Source organism: Anolis sagrei, chromosome 1 (assembly GCF_037176765.1).
Source record: "Anolis sagrei isolate rAnoSag1 chromosome 1, rAnoSag1.mat, whole genome shotgun sequence".
Classification (NCBI taxonomy): domain Eukaryota; kingdom Metazoa; phylum Chordata; class Lepidosauria; order Squamata; family Dactyloidae; genus Anolis; species Anolis sagrei.
This window is the reverse complement of record NC_090021.1, coordinates 323,545,343-323,560,456: the sequence shown is the minus strand read 5'-3', so window position 1 is coordinate 323,560,456 and position 15,114 is coordinate 323,545,343. Positions and strand designations below refer to the sequence as shown.

The 15,114-nt window shown below is 40.1% G+C and overlaps 1 protein-coding gene across 3 annotated transcripts in view; it reads right to left on the bottom strand.

Moving 5' to 3' along the window:
• PPP2R5C (protein phosphatase 2 regulatory subunit B'gamma) overlaps nucleotides 1-13,574 on the bottom strand; it is an 89,138-nt gene extending 75,564 nt beyond the window's left edge. For 2 of the 3 annotated variants that reach the window (XM_060755206.2, XM_060755214.2), the window contains exons 1-2: nucleotides 13,283-13,573; nucleotides 5,701-5,766 (exon numbers count right to left, since the gene is read on the bottom strand). In XM_060755206.2, coding sequence (XP_060611189.1) covers nucleotides 5,701-5,766; nucleotides 13,283-13,315 — 99 coding nt within the window. In that variant the 5' untranslated portion in view covers nucleotides 13,316-13,573. Of the gene's footprint in view, nucleotides 1-5,700; nucleotides 5,767-13,282 lie in introns of all 3 variants that reach the window. The other variant, XM_060755222.2, reaches the window with a different exon arrangement.
• Between the last annotated feature and the right edge of the window lie 1,540 nt (nucleotides 13,575-15,114).

Genomic DNA, 15,114 nt, shown 5'->3' with positions numbered 1-15,114 from the left:
ACGAGGCTGGGGTTGAAACATGAATGAAGCTAGTGAGTTAAAAAGAGAGGGATGGTAGTGAAAAAACTGGTATGGCAAGGGTTGACTGATTCAGGAAAGTTTGCCTAAAGCAAAATAATCCTGCTTACCTTCACTAATGGTGAGTAAGTGTGACTGTACTGTGTTGAATATCTTGCTACACATTTCTAACATAGATTGAAAATCCCAAGGAGTTAAAGATCATCTAGGAATGACACATGAAAGATTACTGCAGATGCAGACTGCAGCCAGGAAATCAGGAGACGCTTACTTCTTGAGAGGAGAGCAATGTCCAATCCCAATAAAATAGTGAAGAGTAGAGACATCACACTGGCAACCAAGATCCATGTAGTTAAAGCAATGGTATTCCCCATAGTCACCTACGGATGTGAGAGCTGGACCATAGGGAAGACTGAGTGAAGAAAGAGATGCTTTTAAACTGTGGTGTTGGAGGAAAGTTCTGAGAGTGCCTTGGATCGTGAGAAAATCCAACCAGTCCATACTTCAGGAAATAAAGCCTGACTGTTCGTTGGAGGGAAGGATAGTAGAGGCAAAGATGAAGTACTTTGGCCACATCATGAGAAGAAAGGAAAGCTTAGAGAAGACAATGATGCTGGGGAAAATGGAAGGAAAAAGGAAGAGGGGCCGACCAAGGGCAAGATGGATGGATGGCATCCTTGAAGTGACTGGATTGACCTTGAAGGAGCTGGGGGTGGTGACAGCCGACAGGGAGCTCTGGCGTGGGCGTCCATGAGATCACAAAGAGTCGGAAACGACTGAACGAATGAACAACAACAACAACAGGAATGACACACCCAAACTCTTTGCTTAATGGAGCATTTCTTTGGAGAATGTATTTCACAACTTCAGGAATTTCTGTGTAAAGTGGAACCTTTAAGGAAGGCCAACTCTGAAAGTGGCCAAAATGTGTCCTGTTTTTTAAAACAAAGCAAGCAGACACACATCAGCTCTTGCAGCTTTGTCTCCAGATTTGCTTCACCTTTCAGCACAATCGCATCACAATCACTATTTCTATAAATAACAACCTGCTCCATCTTTTTTTCTAGGAGAGGCTGTTCTGTGTGACATATTTTGAGAGGGAACTTATCAGTAACAATTTGAGAAGCTGACTTTCTCAGTATCTGCCTCTTGCCAACTTCTGCTTAAAGATGAAGAAAGATGGCTCCCTGTAAAAAAAGTAGCGAATTCATTGTTCAATAGATACCAGCTGAGAGCCAACATGGTGTAGTAGTTTGGGTTTGTAGTTTGAAAGTTTGACTAGGACTCTGAAGGATTAGTTCTCCACTCAGCTATGCAAATCCACTGCATTGCCTTGGGGAAACTCTCTGTCTCAGAGGCCATGCAAACCCCTTGGAAGAAGGTTTACCAAGAAAAAACTATGAGAATATTGACTGAGGGTTGCCAGAAGTACCAAAAGAGAAAAAAAAAAGCTTGAGGGAAGAATAACAAGCACCGGGAAATCTGCACCTTTGTGTCTGGAATCTCTACATCTCAGCAATGCATAAAGGTTTATTACTGAAAAGTGATGCAAACCACATCTTCAGTTCTTATTACAGCAATCATGTTCAAGGAATACTTGAATACAACAACAACAACAACAACAACAACAACAACAACAACAACAACATTATGACTACCAAATACCTACTAGATAAATGGAGACTGAGTTAATCTTACTCTACCAAATCTATGTATATCACTCATAATGTCCCTAGAGAGCAAGGCCATTTCAGCAATAAATTTGCATACTGCAATGGCTGAAATCATATGGGTTAATATTGACAAAGAAGCTGCCAAAATAATGCAAGACTGACAACTCACTCAAAGCAGATTTTTATTATTATGGTAGCCCTATAGCTACATTAATGTGGAACAACTAATTCTAAGCTGAACTGTCCTGGAGGTAGAAGTTATCATCCTGTCATGAGTTCGAAGCCAGTCCGGGTCAGAGTGAGCTTCCGACCAATCGTGTAACTTGTGGTCGACCTTTGCAACCCGAAAGACTGTTGCATCTGTCAAGTAGGAAAATTAGGTACCACCTATGTGTGGGGAGGCTAATTTAACTAATTTACGAGGCCATAAAAAAGACTCCAGCAATGCATGCGGGGAATGAGGAAGTCATAGAATCATAGAATCAAAGAGTTGGAAGAGACCTCATGGGCCATCCAGTCCAACCCCCTGCCAAGAAGCAGGAATATTGCATTCAAATCACCCCTGACAAATGGCCATCCAGCCTCTGCTTAAAAGAAGTACTTCATCAGTGTTGCAGATGGACGATGAAAGCGACAGCTTCCCTGGCAGCCAGAAAAGTTAAATAGCCTCTGACTGCCTGTCTATATCTGTTGTGTGTCTTTGGCATTGAATGTTTGCCATATATGTGTACACTGTAATCCGCCCTGAGTCCCCTGCGGGGTGAGAAGGGCAGAATACAAATACTGTAAATAAATAAATAAATAAATAACTAAACTGTTAAATGATTAGTCAATACATATGGTAAATGGCTATACTGTAGTAAGGACTAACAACAGGATTTAGAGCAGAGCATGCAAAGTAATACTTTCTAAAGTGATCATAACTGATGCCACAAAAACAAACTAAGAAGCAAATCTGTAAGATAAATAATTAAATAAAATGCTTAACAATATTTTATACCCAGATTTATACCACACCCACTACATTCAGTTCTCAGGCTCCAAATAAGCAACTACAGCAAGATCTCAACTACTCACACACCCAGTATCACATGGACAAACAGAAGAGTGAACCAGGCTACACAAGGACAGTCACAGCAATTCCCATGAAAAAACACTGCAATGTTGACAGAAACCACTGCCAGCTGTCTCTTTACTACAGCCTTCTTCACGCTTTCATTTTTCCCTACAACTGCATGCATGTTCACGCATGATAGCAGCTTGCAGAAGCATGTATTAAAAGAATGAACAAGTTCAGAATTAAAAGGTCTTATAGCAGATGCCTCAGAACTTTTTAAAAATTATATCCAGACAGTCTGTTCTCCAAGCCTTGCTATTCTCTTGAAAGCTTTACATCTTTATGTTCTTCTGACATGTATCTTCACCTGGCAGCTGACACAGTTTGCTCCCTTGATAAAATTCACAGGTGGTAATTCTTAGAACAGTACAATACTGTTGGCCAAATGAACTAAAAATGCAACATATTTTAAAAAGTACAAACACTTAATTCTTAGAAATTGTTTTTGGGATAGCATCCAAAATTTATTTTGGCATATAAACAGCTCTCTGTCCCATCTCCAGTTATTAAGTATTCTCACATGTAATTATCCGAATGCAGGAGGGATACTATACTCCTACAGAGTTTTGTGTTTGAATTCTTGAGATCAAGGTTGACCACCTGAAATTCAAAGAAAAGTATCTAATCCCAACAGAAGTGGTAAACATCACCATTAGTGTGTTTTCAAAGGAAATATAAAGAATTCTACTAGTAATGGGACACACAATTATCACCAAAACCTGCAGCCATGAAAATTCAGTTTTTCTCCTGATTATTTTTAGTAAAACAAAACATGTGACACATCACCTTTAAGCTGTGGGCTTGCCCACCTCAGTGTCCCTTAATCAGGAAAAACCACAGCATAGTTATATTGGACATTACTAACAAAAGGAAAATTACATGGGTCCATTAATCTGGGAATCAACAAAGCAACAGTTGTGAGATGTAGTTCTGATCTAACAAATGATTAAACTCTGCGTATGAATCAATTTTTGTTTAGACTTCAAATAAGGCAATCTCATAGCACATACAGATCATATTGGGTAGCCCTTGCCAAAGGCTATCCAAAATGTGCATGACATGAGCAACTTAACCATTTCACCACCACTTTTAAATATACAAAGAAAGCAATGTAAAAAAATAAGCATCACCAGTACAGTACAATAAAATGCTTGAGGGATACTGCTGGTTGTGTTCTTCCTGTTCTTCACAGAAACAGTCTCTACACAATCTGACTTTTTTCACAAGAACTCAAAACTACAACACACTGCAAGGCACAGAGCTCTAAGATTAGCCAAAAGTAAGATAGAAACTCAAATGGGGTGGACTGCCAAGGGTGGAACAATAGACAGTGCTACCCTTTTTATTGGGCAGAACACCAAGAAAAAATCACTTTAGTTCCTTGTATCCTCCAGTTACTATTACTAGTTGACTATGTCCTTTGGAGATAATGCTTAAAGAATGTATGGTAAGGAAGATAATTGGAGCAGCTTCTATCATGAATATATGGCCCTAATTGCTGCTGATTAAATTGTCTAGGGAGAATCCAACTACAGGCAGTTCCCAAGTTAAGAACAAGGTAAGATCTGTAGGTTTGTTCTTAAGTTGAATTTGTATGTCAGTTGGAATAGGTGCATTTTTAAGTGTAACTCCAGATAAATAGGTAGGTAGGTAGAAGCTCTGGATAGCATAGGGAATGGTTAACATCCCTGTAGTGTTTGTTTTGTTGTCAGTACCCCTGTACAGGATATTTCACCTCACTTTTTGTCCCTGTGATAATTAGATTTTGCAAAATTTGTCTTGTTGTAGAAGTAATGATTGGTGATAAAGATTCAGTGGAGATGCCTTTTCCCCATGATAACTCTTTCAGGAGTGAATTTCCCTTCAGAGGGGTAGATTTCACTCACTTCCTGTTATCTCACCCCTGTTTTTAACTATGAGTTATTTGTAACTGGGGGACTGCCTGTACATTGTTTTCTACTGATGTCATTACTTCTCAGCCAACAGAAATTGCACTGGTAGAACTCTGCACCGGATAGCACACCAAAGAGTAAGTAAGCATTGGACTTGTATGGTCTTTATAACATCTTTGTTATTCAGAATGTAAAGCAGCATAAATAATTCCTTATCACAGGGCCAAAAGCAATTCACAGAAAATGTGAATGGATCAAAGTGCATATAAAACAGTAGTTACCAGGCCTTTACAAATGAAGTAGAAATCCAGGCCTCCAATAACACTCTACACTTTTATTTAGCAATTTTTGTAAGTATTCAAAGCACTTACTGTGCAAAATTTCAAGAACCTTTCAATTTTTTTATAAGACAGACAAGTGTTATTATCAACATTGATTCTGATTTTGGGCCGCAGTGGTTCTCAACCTGGGGTCCCCAGATGTTTTTGGCCTTCAACTCCCAGAAATCCTAACAGCTGGTAAACTGGCTGGGATTTCTGGGAGTTGTAGGCCAAAACACCTGGGGACCCACAGGTTGAGAACCATTGTGATAGAGGAAGTTTGGGATACGTTTGTTCAAGCATTGTTTTATTTGTTTATTCGCATTCTGTTTATTCGCATTCATGCTAATGCTTTTGTTATATGTTCATGATCATTATTTTGTACTTTTTATCATTTCTGAGGTGTTTGCATTTGTTTTAAGGCATTGGACATTTGCCCTTTTTTATGGGTAGAGAGGGCGGTCTATAAATAGTTTTATTATTCTTTATTATAGGGGCTGGCAAACCGTGATACTCCACATATTGTCGGATACCTTTCATTCTTACCCATTACATACAATGGCAAGAGATTATGGGCATTACAGTTCAAGATTTGGAAAACTGAGAAGCTCTTACTAACACATACCAGCAAATGAAACCTTATTGTCAGCATAATTATAAACAAAAATGTTTACATTTACCTCAATGTCCAGGTTATCTTGCAAATCTTTGTTACTTTTCCCACTTTTGCCTGCTTTTGGAGGTTCCTGAAAATTACAGAAAAACAAAAATGTAAAGCAAACAGAGTACAATTTTGGTTGCAGCCCCCCTTTTTGAGTAAAATGAACAATGTGCACAATCAAGAGAAAATTAAATCTCTATTTTCACGAAGCATTGTTGTTTTAAAAGACAAAGGAAGCAACCTCGATACAAGTCAAGGAAAACTTGAAATAATTCTAAAATATCAAAAGAAGGCTCTCAGAAAGAAGAATAGACAGCTGTGGCCGCTGACTTTTAACAAGTGATGGAATCATATCCAGTATACAGATTCTATCCCTCTGGATGCACAGGCTTCAGATCTGCAGTTCTTAACCAATGTAAATCATCATGCTCCATATTATTAGATGATGGCGGCGTGATCTTGGATGCTCTAAAGCAGGGGTCCTCAAACTAAGGCCCGGGGGCCGGATGCGGCCCTCCAAGGTCATTTACCTGGCCCTCGCTCAGGGTCAACCTAAGTCTGTAACAACTCAAAAGCATACAACAACAACAATCCTATGTCATCAGCCAAAAGCAGGTCCACACTTCCCACTGAAATACTTATAAATTTATATTTGTTAAAATTGTTCTTCATTTTAATGTTTGTATTGTTTTGAGTGGTTTCTGCACTACAAATAAGATATGCGCAGTGTGCATAGGGATTCATTCATGCTTTTTTTCAAATTATAATCCGGCCCTCCAACAGTTTGAGGGACTATGGTGTGGCCCTCTGTTTAAAAAGTTTGAGGACCCCTGCTCTAAAGTGTGTGCTTTCACGTCACCACCATCAAATAATATGAGATGTGATCATGGATGTTTTCCATATCTGTGAAGAGTTCCAGAACTGAACATAACTAGATATGGCAGTCCCTCTGCCATAGTTTAGATTTTGCCCCCATGCATAAGTTCTTATATTCATAGTGAAGAGTCCCTCATAATAATGGTGGATAGGAAAGATAACTACTCTAATGTATAAGTCTACAAAATTTAATCAAAAATCAACCGTCAAAACCGGAATCAAAACATCCAAAGGTCAATGCAAGAACTGCACCCCAAGGGAGCATTGGGGCTTTCCACTAGACTTATCCTTATGTCATATCAAAATTCATAATTTCAGCTCTAAAATCTTTCCTCAACTTATAAATGAATATATACAGCAACTTTAAATGGTGAAACAAACCCACATCATAGCTTACAATACCACTCTATATTTTTCCTAGCACTTCAGAACACAACTGATAACTAGAACCTAAGTTAGCAGCCATTATACAACACCTGGACACTACAACCCACCCCTCAAATAAATTTTCCCAATATATTTCTTTCTTGAGATGTATTAGGTCTCCTAAAAAACTGCAGCAGGCCAGTGGGATACATTACAGTGATGCATAAAAGTATGAAAATATACAGTGAAATAAACACATTCAAATTTTGAACAGATGAGGAGATGCTGTATGGAATTCAATAGTATAGAGAGCTGTTAAGTGAAAAAAGAGTGGTCTGTTCTAGTGTTTCCACTAAAACAAACTGCTTGGAATTCCTTTAAAAGGCCAGGTCTCTGCCTCAATTAAGCTGCCAGCCAGGAAACAAAGTCTTAAACCCTATTATCTCCCCATCCCAGAAATTTGGTAAATCAACCATTATGTAGGTTCCATTGATTCAATGAGTCTATGCTACTTGGGTGTAACATAAGAATTTAGCCTAAAGTGGAATGCAGACTGATTCTATGTAAGTTTAAGCAACATACTGAGCAACAGGGCTTATTCCTAGTTACATGTGCATATGGTGATTACAGCATTACTTAAAATTATGCATAAATGCAGCTTCCTTCAAAGTGATTGGGCCTGTCTGAAGACATAAATATGATTTCCGACTTGAACAGGAGATAGCATGTTAAACATTAACATTTGTTTTAATTGCTTGCTGGCACTTTTACAAGTACATGAGAGAGTTGGTCCCAGAAAAAGAAGAGTATCTATAAGTTTGGTACATGCTTCCTTTAAATAAGCCTTGATTCCATCTTGTCAACTTTGTTGAGGAGTTTTTCCCACTACACTTAGTTACGCCAGTCTTAACACATGCACAATTCTTATTAAAGCCACAATAAAGCCACAACAAAACCTATCACTCTTTAACAAGAGAACAGTCAACATATCTAGAAAACGATCTCAACAGCAACTTCCAGAACAGGTTTCAAGTCTATTCCAACAGAAAGTCTGGTGGCACCTCAGAAAGACTAGCAGATTCAAAGCTTATGACACCATAAATCAGTTAGTCCCTAAAAGGCTTTTGTTGTTTTCCCCTCAAAGTACAAGCTCATGCCTCCTGGTCTTTGCCATCCTTTTGGAATGAGGGGAGGGAGAAGATAAGGAAGAGCTCATGTGGCACGTACAAGAGGTCCACAAAGAAGTATTTTCTTGTTAATTGCAAATAGCAGCTGTGGTGATTATTTGATGACTACATAATTCGAAGTGCATTGAAGAATAAACATTATAAAAATGATTTAATCAGTTACAAATTCCATCTTACATGACAGTATCATGTAATGTGTTCAAATTGTCATCCCTGCTTGCAAAAATAAAAATTTCTCTAATTTTGTTACACTTCTCTACTACTGTAATCTTTACCCCTGTACATAGTTTTTGGACCGTGCTCTGACCTACAGGAAACACTGCCTGAATATCAAGCAAAAGGTGGGTGTTAGAAACAATATCATAGGAAAGCTGACTGGCACAACCTGGGGATCACAACCAGACACAGTGAAGACATCTACCCTTGCGCTATTCTACTCTGCTGCTGAGTATGCATGCCCAGTGTGGAACACATCTCACCACACTAAAACAGTGGATGTGGCTCTTAATGAGACATGCCGCATTATCACAAGGTTTCTGTGCCCTACACCACTGGAGAAACTACACCAGGGGTCCTCAAACTTTTTAAACAGAGGGCCAGGTCACAGTCCCTCAAACTGTTGGAGGGCCGGATTATAATTTGAAGGGAAAAAAATGAATGAATTCCTATGCACACTGCACATATCTTATTTGTAGTGCAAAAAATAATAATAATTTAAAAACAATACAATAATTTAAATGAAGAATAATTTCAACAAATATAAACTTATTAGTATTTCAATGGGAAGTGTGCACCTGCTTTTGGCTGATGAGATAGGATTGTTGTTGTTGTTGTGCGCTTTCAAGTCATTTCAGACTTAGGTTGATCCTGAGCGAGGGCCGGGTAAATGACCTTGGAGGGCCATATTCGTCCCTCGGGCCTTAGTTTGAGGACCCCTGAACTACACTGTCTAGCCGGTATTGCACTACCTGACATCCGCCGGGAAGTAGCAGCCAATAGTGGAAGGACCAAGGCAGTGACATCTCCAGCTCATCCCGTTTGGATATCAGCCTGCACGTCAACGATTAAATCACAAAATAGTTTTCTAAGATCTACAGAGACACTCGCTGGAACACCCCAGCAAGCAAGAGTCCAAAAGTGGCAGGCTCCAACCCAGAATCTCAATCCATGGCTGATACCAAATGAGAGACACCTCCCGCCCCCCCGGGCACACAGAAGACTCGGCGACTTGGAAGGCGCTGAACAAACTGCGCTCTGGCACCATGAGATGCAGATAAACTGTAAAATTAATGCAGCTTAGTACCACTTTCCCTGCCATGGGTCAGTGCTTGCTGAGCCACCAGACCTCTCTGGAAGAGAAAGACCGTGCTTCTCAACTGTTCAACTGAAGGTTTAAGTTACTGAAGTCCCAATCAGAAGGAGAGAAGGCACTTCAGAAACTGAACGAAAACTGTTATCTCAGTCAATCTTTAAGGTGTTCTCTAGTAGAGAAGGTTAAATACCTTGTGAAACTACAACTCCCACAATTCTATAGCATTGAGCCAGGGCAGTCAGTGGTGTCAAACCACATTTATTCGACATCGTAGATGCACCCCATGCCTTTGAATTGTATGGTAAATATTGTCTGCGCCAAGAACTCTTAACATTTGATGCCTTTGCTCACTTGGCTTGTCCTTTCTCTTCAGATCCTTAAACGGTGCTCAACTGAAGTTTTAAGTTACTGAAGTTTCCCGCAAAAAGAGGCATGTCAGGAAATTTTCATCTTTATTTCAGTATCTAAGGTACTAACTTTGTTTCCCTTTTTCTTCAGGCCCCAAAACTGTGCTTCTGTAATGTTGGACTGAAGTTTTAAGTGACTGAAATGCCAAATAAATAAATATTGAGCATTTCAGAAACTGAAGAGAATTGCATCTTAATTCTTGGGAGTCTTCAAAGTGCTAACTTTGCCTACCCTTTTGCTTCACACCTCTCAACTATGCTTCTAAAATGCTCAACTGACATTTCAAGTTGCTAAAGTACCAAAAAAGTGGTCACTTAAGTAACTGAAGGGAAATTTCAACTTTAAAAAAGTTAGGTGGGGGTAACTTAGATTCAATAAAGTTAGCAAGTATTTCCTCTGATAATTTTGCCTGCTCTTTCTCTTCAGACCCCTAAAGTGTAATTCTAAAATGCTTACGTTACTCAAATACCAAAAAATGGTCACTTGAGTAACTGAAAGGAAATCTCAACTTTAACATAGTTAGGTTAGGTAGGGTAACTTAACTTCAATGGAGTTGTGGGATAACTTAACTTCAATGGAATGATCAAGTATTTCCCTTGATACCTTTGCCCACCCTTTCTCTTCAGACCCCTAAAGTGTAATTCAAAAATGTTTAAGTTACTTGAGTAATTGAAGGGAAATCTCAACTTTAACAAAGTTAGGTGGTGTAACTTAACTTCAATGGGGTTGTGGGATAACTTAACTTCAATGGAATTATAACTGAAGTTAATAAAATAAAAATTATCAAGTATTTCCCTTGATACCTTTGCCCACCCTTTCTCTTCAGACCCCTAAAGTGTAATTCTAAAATTTTTAAGTTACTCAAGTATCCAGAAAACCAGTCACTTGGATAACTGAAGGGAAATCTCAACTTTAACATAGTTAGGTGGGGTAACTTAACTTCAATGGAGTTGCGGGACAACATAACTTCAATGGAGTTATTAAGTATTTCCCTTGATACTTTCACCTGCCCTTTTCTCTTTAGACCCCTAAAGTGCAATTCTAAAATTTTTAAGTTACTTGAGTAACTGAAGGGAAATCTCAACTTTAACATAGTTAGGTAGGGTAACTTCAATGGAATTATCAAGTATTTCCCTTGATACCTTTGCCTGCCCTTTCTCTAAAGTTTAATTCTAAAATGTTTAAGTTACTCAAGTACCTAAATAAATAAATAAATAAATAAATAAAAATTGGTCACTCGATTAACTGAAGGGAAATCTCAACTTTAACATAGTTAGGTGGAATAACTTAACTTCAATGGAATTATCAAGTATTTCCCTTGATACCTTTGCCCGCCCTTTCTCTTCAGACCTCTAAAGTTTAATTCTAAAATGTTTAAGTTACTCAAGTACCTAAATAAATAAATAAATATTGGTCAATTGACTAACTGAAGGGAAATCTCAACTTTAATATTCTTAGGTGGGGTAATTTAACTTCAATGAAGTTGTAGGACAACTTAACTTCAATGGAATTATCAAATATTTCCCTTGATACCTTTGCCCGCCCTTTCTCTTCAGACCTCTAAAGTTTAATTCTAAAATGTTTAAGTTACTCAAGTACCTAAATAAATAAATAAATATTAATCACTTGACTAACTGAAGGGAAATCTCAACTTTAACATAGTTAGGTTGGGTAACTTAACTTCAATGGAGTTGTGGGATAACTTAACTTCAATGGAGTGATGAAGTATTTCCCTTGATACCTTTGCCCGCCCTTTCTCTTCAGACCTCTAAAATATTTAACTCTAAAATATTTAAGTTATTCAAATAAATAAATAAATAAATATAAATTGGTCACTTGACTAACTGAAGGGAAATCTCAACTTTAACATAGTTAGGTGGGGTAACTTAACTTCAATGGAATTATCAAATATTTCCCTTGATACCGCTGCCTGCCCTTTCTCTTCAGATCCCTAAAGTTTAACTCTAAAATGTTTAAGTTACTCAAATACCTAAATAAATAAATAAATATTAATCACTTGACTAACTGAAGGGAAATCTCAACTTTAACATAGTTTGGTGGGGTAATTTACTTCAATGGAATTATCAAGTATTTCCCTTGATACCTTTGCCTGGTCTTTCTCTAAAGTTTAATTCTAAAATGTTTAAGTTATTCAAATACCTAAATAAATAAATAAAAATTGGTCACTTGAGTAACTGAAGGTAAATCTCAACTTTAACATAGTTAGGTGGGGTAACTTAACTTCAATGAAGTTGTGGGACAAATTAACGTCAATGGAATTATCAAATATTTCCCTTGATACCTTTGCCCGCCCTTTCTCTTCAGACCCCTAAAGTTAGGTAGGGTAACTTAATTTCAATGGAGTTGTGGGATAACGTAACTTCAATGGAATTATCAAATATTTCCCTTGATACCTTTGCCCGCCCTTTCTCTTCAGACCCCTAAAGTTAGGTAGGGTAACTTAATTTCAATGGAGTTGTGGGATAACGTAACTTCAATGGAATTATCAAATATTTCCCTTGATACCTTTGCCCGCCCTTTCTCTTCAGACCCCTAAAGTTTAATTCTAAAATGTTTACTCAAGTACCTAAATAAATAAATATTAATCACTTGGCTAACTGAAGGGAAATCTCAACTTTAACATAGTTAGGTGGAGTAACTTAACTTCAATGAAGTTGTGGACAACTTAACTTCAATGGAATTGTCAAATATTTCCCTTGATACCTTTGCCCGCCCTTTCTCTAAAGTTTAATTCTAAAATGTTTAAGTTACTCAAGCACCTAAAGAAATTTTTAAAAAATTGGTTAAATAAATAAATATTGGTCACTTGATTAACTGAAGGGACATCTCAACTTTAACATAGTTAGGTGGAGTAATTTAACTTCAATGAAGTTGTGGACAACTTAACTTCAATGGAATTGTCAAATATTTCCCTTGATACCTTTGCCTGCCCTTTCTCTCCATGAAGTGACGTCAATAAGTTACTAAAGTATGGGTAAAAATAGAGTGGTTTCAGTAATTGAAGGAAAAAATCTCGTCTCTGTTCTGTCAGTGAAGTCTCCAAGGTGCTCCCAAAACCACCTTCAGTGGGAGAGGGAAAAAAAGAGCAAATTTGGGGATTTTCCCCTTCACAAGTTCAATTCTGAAACCAAACACTTTCTTTTTGCCACAGAAGCAGTCTCAAGAGCAGGCATGGGTCAACTTGGGCCCTCCAGGTGTTTTGGACTTCAACTCCCACAATTCCTAACAGCCTCAGGCCCCTTCCTTTTCCCCCTCAGCCGCTTAAGCGGCTGAGGGGGAAAAGGAAGGGGCCTGAGGCTGTTAGGAATTGTGGGAGTTGAAGTCCAAAACACCTGGAGGGCCCAAGTTGGCCCATGCCTGCTGAAGAGGCCTCCCTCCCGCCCCTTCCTCCTCCTCCTCCTCCAAGCCCTCCTCCCCGCCTCAGGCCTGACCTGGCTCTTCTCCTTCTTGGTTTTATTCGGCATGGCCGACTGCTTGGGTGTCTGCTGGGGGCCCGCCAGGCCTCCCTCAGAGTTGGTGGTGTGTGTGGCGGCCCCGTTGCCTCACTCCTTCTGAGTCCTCCTCCTCCTCTTCCTCCTCCTCCACCGGCCGGCCAGCCAGCCGGCCTCCCTCCCTTCCCTCCTGCCTTCCCTCCTTCCTTCTCCGGCTCCCAGGAGCGACTGAGGAGGAGGAGGAAGCGGCCTCCGCCTCCGTCCGCAGCCCTCTCTCCGCTTCGAAAGAAAGAAGGCGCCGCCCGATTGGTTGCCGCGGGTCACGTGGAGGCCAACGTTCTTCTCCCTCAGGTCCTCCTGCTCCACCCCGCCTTCGCCCAACCCCAATAGACTTCAACTCCCAGACGCCTCCGCCGGCTTGGCCCACGGTGAGGGATTCTGGGAGTTGGAGTTCAAAACACCAGGGTGCTTGTTGAGAGCCTCCCTTGTGGTATGGTGGTAGGGGAAGGCGTGCAAGCTTGACGCCACGTTACCTGCCAAGGCTCAGGGCCCTTCCACGCAGCCATATAACCCGCAATATCAAGGCAGAAACGTGGAGTTTCAGAAAAAGCATCTATTTCTGTTTTATTGACTAAAGCCTTGGACTGTGTGGATCATAATAAATTGTGACAAGTTCTTGGTGATATGGGCATACCAATGCACCTCTTCTCTCTCCTGAGGAATCTGTATAAGGACCAAGTAGCCACATAGAATCATAGAGTTGGAAGAGACCTCATGGGCCATCCAGTCCAACCCCCTGTCAAGAAGCAGGGATATTGCATTCAAAGCACCCCTGGCAGATGGCCATCTAGCCTCTGTTTAAAAACCTCCAAAGAAGGAGCCTCCACCACACTCCGGGGCAGAGAGTTCCACTGCTGAACAGCTCTCACAGTTAGGAAGTTCCTCATGTTCAGATGGAATCTCCTTTCTTGTAGTTTGAAGCCATTGTTGAACTGACCATGGAACAACGGACTGGTTCAAGATTGGGAAAGGCGTACGGCAGGGTTGTATCCTCTCACCCAACCTATTCAACTTGTATGCAGAACACATCATGCGATGTGTGGGGTTTGACGAATGAAAGGCTGGGGTAAAAATGGCAATCACAACCTCAGATATGCAGATGACACCACTGATGGCCGAAAGCGAGGAGGAGCTGAGGAGCCTTCTAATCAAGGTGAACGAAGAAAGCGCAAAAGCTGGGTTGCAGCTAAATGTAAAAAAACCCCAAGATTATGGCAACTAGAATGACTGACAACTGGAAAATAGAGGGAGAAAATGTGGAGGCCGTGACAGACTTTGTATTTCTAGGAGCAAAGATTACTGTAAATGCAGACTGTGGCCAGGAAATCAGAAGACGCTTACTTCTTGGGAGGAGAGCAATGTCCAGTCTCGATAAAATAGTAAAGAGTAGAGACATCAGACTGGCAACAAAGATCCGCCTAGTCAAAGCCATGGTATTCCCTGTAGTCACCTACGGATGTGAGAGCTGGACCTTAGGGAAGGCTGAGCGAAGGAAGATTGATGCTTTTGAGCTGTGGTGTTGGAGGAAAGTGCTGAGAGTGCCTTGGACTGCGAGAAGATCCAACCAGTCCATCCTCCAGGAAATAAAGCCCGACTGCTCACTGGAGGGAAGGAGATTAGAGACAAAGTTGAAGTACTTTGGCCACATCATGAGGAGACAGCAAAGCCTGGAGAAGACAATGATGCTGGGGAAAGTGGAAGGCAAAAGGAAGAGGGGCCGACCAAGGGCAAGATGGATGGATGGCATCTTTGAAGTGACTGGACTGAAACTG